Raw genomic sequence first — 6,314 nt, forward strand, 5'->3', positions numbered from 1 at the left:
ATGTGTGTGTGTGTGTGTGTGTGTGTATGAGCCAAATCTAATGACAGGCACCCGTGCCAGTGGAGCGCTAACAGCACCATCCAAGTGGAATCACTGCCAGAGCAGCGGTCTCGCTTCCGTGCCGGTGACACGTAAAAAGCATCATTTGAGTGCGATCGTTTCCAGCTTCGCCTTACTGGCACTTGTGCCAGTGGCATGTGAACAAAACATTGGACTGACTTCTGTGCAGGTGGCAAGTAAAAAACACCATCTGAGCGTGGCCGTTGCCATTACCACGTGACTGGCCCTTGTGCCGGTGGCACGTAAAAAGTACCCACTACACTCTTGGAGTGGTTGGTGTTAGGAAGGGCATCCAGCTGTAGAAACTCTGCCAGATCACATTGGAGTCTGGTGTAGCCATCCGGTTCACCAGTCCTCAGTCAAATCGTCCAACCCATGCTAGCATGGAAAGTGAACGTTAAGCGATGATGAGGATGATGATGATGATGATGAATATATTTTCAACTTGATTTAATCTTTGTTTCTGAGTCTGTATTATTAGATTTGAAAACAGATTACAAGACACCACAACATTACAAGAGCAGAATTATTATAAAGAAAATTGTCTATTTGCTGGTCGGTACACAAAGCTCAACTAATATAGCTAGAATCTATGATCCTCGTGTAGATCTGACAAATTTTAACAGGTCAAAATCACACAGAATTATATGCAACAACAACAATAAATGTTTCTGTATAATCTAATATTAATATTATATTACATTATAGAATTTATAATTCAATATTTATTGTTTATAACATGTTTCAAACATGTTTAGCCTGGCTACAAAATAGAAACACTTTTAAATATTTATTTTGGCTTGATGAACAATATATAAATATAGATATTATTCAAATGTTGCTAATATAACTTTACATGGTTGCTAATATAGCAAGAAATAGCAGCCAAATTTCCCTCAGATCACATCTTAACATCTTAAAAATGCAAACTGTAAATCTATTGAAATGTTTGGGTATAATTGAACAGTTATTCAAAAAACAACAGTCTGAGATATCCTTTACATTGTTGCTCAGATTGCTTGAAATAACAGCCAAATTCCCCTCAAATCACATTCTGTCAGAAATGCAAAAACCAAGAGAAAGATGGGATGGTTATTTGATCATAGTTCTGCTCATACAGGGCTGACCTAGGGCTAAACATTAACAACAATTTTTATAGATATACAGGGTACTTCAAAGATTTTGTACAAATTTGGGCATGGCTATGGGAGCAGTTATGGCTGGGTTCAGGGTTCAGTCCCACTGTGTGACAAATTGGGCAAGTGTCTTCTACCATAGCCCCAGGTTTACCAGAACCTTGTGAGTGGATTTGTTACTTGGAAATTAATAAAAAAGCTCATTGTGCGTGTGTGTGTGTGTGGGGGGGGGCTTTATGTCTGTACCTCACAACTGCTTGACAACCAATGTTGGTTTGTTTATGTTCTTGTAACAGTGGTTCGGCAAAAGAGATTGACAGGACAAGAACCAGGCTTTAAAGAAAACAAAAGTACTGGGGTTAATTTGTTCAACTAAACACTTCAAGGTGGTGCTCCAGCATGGCCACAATCCAACGAAAGAACTAAAAGATAAAAGATTCATTTCACTTTTGTCTTTGGTCCTCCTATTTATTTAACATCATCTTCATCACCATTGTTTTAATGCCCACATTTCCATTCTGGCATACATCAGATAGAATTTGCTGAGGCAAATTTTCCAAGGCCAGACGCTCTCCCTGTCGCCAAACCTCACTTGTGAAGTTTGGCGATAGGAAGAGCATCTAGGAATGATATTCTTTTCTACTCTAGAGGAATAATATACTTTTCTACAGGAATAATATTCTTTTCTACTCTAGGCACAAGGCCCAAAATTTTTGGGAAGGGGGGGGCCAGTCGATTAGATTGACCCCAGTACGCAGCTGGTACTTAATTTATCAACCTCGAAAGGATGAAAAGCAAAGTCAACATCGGCGGAATTTGAACTCAACGTAAAGACAGATGAAATGCCGGTAAGCATTTCGCCCGGTGTGCTAATGTTTCTGCCAGCTCACTACCATCTTCTTTTTATGCCTAGCAAATCCACTTACAAAGCTTTAGTTTGCCTAGGGTTATAGCAGAAAACACTTGCTCAAGGTGACACATGGTAGAACTGAACCTGGAACCATTTGGGCAGGAAGCAAACGTCTTACTGCACATCCAAGCCCACATCTATGCCTAAGAACAACCTGGTTTTGTCTAGTTGACATAATAAAAGCTTTGGAATCAATAGAAGAGAATTGTAAATTTCAGAAGAAAATAGGTAAACCACTTTTAAAGAATGTCAAGTAATTGCTGTTAATTGACTTTTTAAATATTGATTGATGTTAAAATGACATTAATCATTAATCACCAGATATCAACACACTGTATGTGTGTTTAGGCATCTTACTTTATATCTATGTACAGCTGTTTGTATGTACGAATGTATGTGTGTATGTATGTATGTATGTATGTGTGTATGTGTGTATGTATGTATGTATATATGTGTGTATGTATGTATGTGTATGTAAGTATGTGTGTTTGTAATGTATGTATGTGTGTGTGCATGCATGTATGTATGTGTGTATGTATGTATACACATGTGTATGTATGCATGTGTGTGTATGTGTGTATATATATGTATGTACATATGTATGTGTGTGTATGTATGTGTGTATGCGTGCATATGTGTGTGTATGTATGTATGTATGTATCATCATCATCATCATCATCATTTAATGTTCATTGTCCATGCTGGCATGGTTTGGACAGTTTGACCAGGGTTGGTAAGTTGGAAGGCTGCACCAGACACCATTCCGATTTGGCTGGATGGCCTTCCTAATGCCAACCACTCTGAAAGTGTAATGGGTGCTTTTATATGCCATTGGCATGGGTGCCATTTGCGTGACACGAGTATCTGTCACAACTGTGAATTTGCTCGGCTTGATAGGTCTTCTCAAGCATGACATAATGCCAAAGGTCTTCTCAAGCATGACATAATGCTAGATGCAGGAGGAAAGAGTGAAACTTGTGGCGAAAGAATCAGCAGAAGTTCACCATTACCTTCTTCCGGAGTGTGAATGTGTTAATATACTTGTGTGTTCGTGTGTATGCGTGTGAGCATATGTAGTTGTGTATGTGGGTGTCTATGTGTGTGTGAGTATGTGTAGACACACGTGTGCATGTACACACACACACACACACACATCTAGCTATGTAAATGCATAAAACACCATATATTAGAGATGCAAATAAATATGGGGAAGATACAGTCAACAATGAAAATGGTAAAAATTTAAGAGAGGGGAGAGAGAGAGAGAGAGAGAGAAGGAGAGAAAGAGAGGGGGAGGGAAGGAAGATGAGAATAATAATAATAATAATTATACAAAGAAATAAACTTACATTTGACTTTGAGATAATGGCGAAGATTCCAGCACCAAGGAGGATGGCAAAAATGATGAAGAGGCATATGAAAAACTGAAAATAGAAAAAGATGGAAAGTGAATTAAATGTTTTCTCTCATGTTCAAAGTACTTCAGGGTACTTATGTTAATTCATACAGAGTACCTTTCATTCGTAGTGCTGTTACATCCTAGCACCAGCGCAGGTTACTTACTTTCATGTAGACTCTCCTTGCTGACATAGGCTTAGTAGCTTTCATATATGCTGTTGTTTGTGCCTTCTCAAGCCATGCCTGGCTAATAAGGGCAGGTCTCCCGGTTGCATTGGTGTATAGGTCCCCCGCAACAGGACACCGGTCTGTTGCAGATGAGCTGCTAGATGCAGGAGGAAAGAGTGAGAGAAAATTGTGGCGAAAGAGTCAGCAGAGGTTCGCCATTACCTTTTTCTGGAGCCATGTGGAGCTTAGGTATTTCACTCATAAACACACACATCGCCTGGTCTGAGATTCGAACCTGCAATCCCTTGACCGCAAGTCCACTGCTCTAACCACCAGACCATGTGCCTCCATGCTTTCATACATAGTATCTCAAAATGTGGGATATATTCTCTAGTAATTTCATTCTGGCACACAAACTGGGTACATTTTAAGGATAGACTCTCATACACCCCATGTACCTTTCAGGGACAAACTTTTGGATACCCTTAATCCTTTAGCATTCAGATTACTCCATCAAATATAATGTTTATTTATCCACATTGTTTTGAATTAATCTGCACGTATAACACATAACTTAGAAGCAGCGCTACAGATGTACCAACACACACGAGATTGAAACATAGCCGACTGCACGCGCTTCTCATGAGGAATTCCGGAAGAAACTTCATTAGACCACTACTGAGACACTTCCGAAAAAAGAAAAGCCATTGGAAAACAGTTTATAGCAGAGACTCCGTCTAAGAATATCTAAAGAAGGAATTGTATTCCGAAATATCATCAGACTATGGATAACCAAATTACAACAGGTATATAGTCCATTTTTTGTATTATAGTGCATTGTTGTACCATTCAAAACTTTTTATTCTTTATAATCATGGATTATATTTTGTAGCTTTGAAAATTTGATGATGGGATTGTTTACTTTCAGACATCATCAAAATCTCAAAGCTACAAGATGATACATAATAAATTCAAAGCATTATAAATAAATAAGTTATTACATTGGAAGAATAATCTGGAATGCTAAACAGTTAAATTGTCCATATCCAGCTCAAATATTCAACCTGTTTTATGTTCAAATTGACCATATCCAACCTCTCACACACACCCTACAATGTCATTCTAAAAATACACAATCACATCAATCAAAATCTCAAAGCTATGAGATAATACAGGATTAATTCAAAACAATAGGAATAAATGTGGATAATGCAGTTCTATATTTAAGAGATGAGGAATTATGTACATTATTTACATTTGACGGATATTTGTAGTCATCTTGTTTGTTGTTAATCCAACGTTTCGGCTGATATACCCTCCAGCCATCATCAGGTGTCTTGGGGAAATTTCGAACTTGGGTTCTCATTCCTAAGGTATTTTTCGATGTTATTATTATTATTATTATTATTATTATTATTATTCAGGTCACTGCTTGGAATCAAACTCGGAATCTTGGGATTAGTAGGCCGCGTTCTTAACCACTATGCCATGAGCATATGGCGTAGTGATTAAGAGGGCGAGCTACTAACCCCAAAATTCCAAGTTCGATTCCAGACAGTGACCTGAATAATAATAATAATAATAATAATAATAATAATAATAATAATAATAATAATAATAATAATAACATCGAAAAATACCTCAGGAATGAGAACCCAGGTTTGAAATTTCCCCAAGACACCTGATGAAGGCTGGAGGGTATATCAGCCGAAACATTGGGTTAACAACAAACAAGATGAGGACAAATATCTGTCAAATGTAAATAATGTAAATAAGCATGACATTGACAAAGTAATAGGAACACCAAAGGGTTAACGTAGAGAAAGCCAGGGAAGATTGAGTCACTAAAATACAAGACAAGCAACTGAATAATTATCAGAATGTACTCAGTCAGTGCACTGAGTCAATTAGTAAGGTATTTAGCTCCGAAGCCCCTAATGGCTAAATCTATCTAATTCTGAACAGCTACAGAAGCAGGTACATATGATTCCTTACATTAACAGCCTCTCGGTCATACGGGAAATGTTTTCAAGCAGATTTCTTTCTCCTATGTATACTGGGTACATTTTACAGTCAATGACAGAGTCCTTTGAAATTCTCTGCCCCCTAGGGATTACGAACCAACTGATAGGGTAGCTTTTTGATACCATTATCCAGAGGTTTTGATTCCTATATCAGCAATCTCTCCCTCATACCCAAACGTAGACAGAGACACTCTCTCACATGCATAGGTCATACATTCCAGATACATATACATACATTCCACGTCCTCGTGTTGTTGTTTTTTCTTGGTTGTTCATGTTTGGATTGACTATATATATATATATATATTTGGATTTTATATATGCTCTCTCCCACTTGGATTTAATATGTTGCCACATTTATAATATGTCTTTTTTCTACATTTTTCTACATTTTCATGCAGCTGAAGATTGCTCTTCATATTGCATTTAAGGTAATGCTCACATTACTTAAATAAATTTAAGTAGCATGAAACGTGTGTACTGCAATCACTTTTGAAATCCGTGTTGCTTATTGTTTGATTTTTAATCACCCATCCTTTTGGGATGCGATATTCGGGTGCCTTCGCATAAGTACCATATTCAAACCTTGAATCTATATATATATATATATATATATAT

At 37.5% G+C, this 6,314-nt stretch overlaps 1 protein-coding gene across 1 annotated transcript in view; it reads right to left on the bottom strand.

Moving 5' to 3' along the window:
- LOC106877224 (CD9 antigen) overlaps positions 1 to 6,314 on the bottom strand; it is a 183,587-nt gene that overhangs the window by 24,685 nt on the left and 152,588 nt on the right. Inside the window, exon 3 of the mRNA XM_014926084.2 lies at positions 3,456 to 3,530. Coding sequence (XP_014781570.1) covers positions 3,456 to 3,530 — 75 coding nt within the window. The remainder of the gene's footprint in view (positions 1 to 3,455; positions 3,531 to 6,314) is intronic.

The sequence above is a fragment of the Octopus bimaculoides genome, chromosome 5, assembly GCF_001194135.2.
Source record: "Octopus bimaculoides isolate UCB-OBI-ISO-001 chromosome 5, ASM119413v2, whole genome shotgun sequence".
NCBI lineage: Eukaryota > Metazoa > Mollusca > Cephalopoda > Octopoda > Octopodidae > Octopus > Octopus bimaculoides.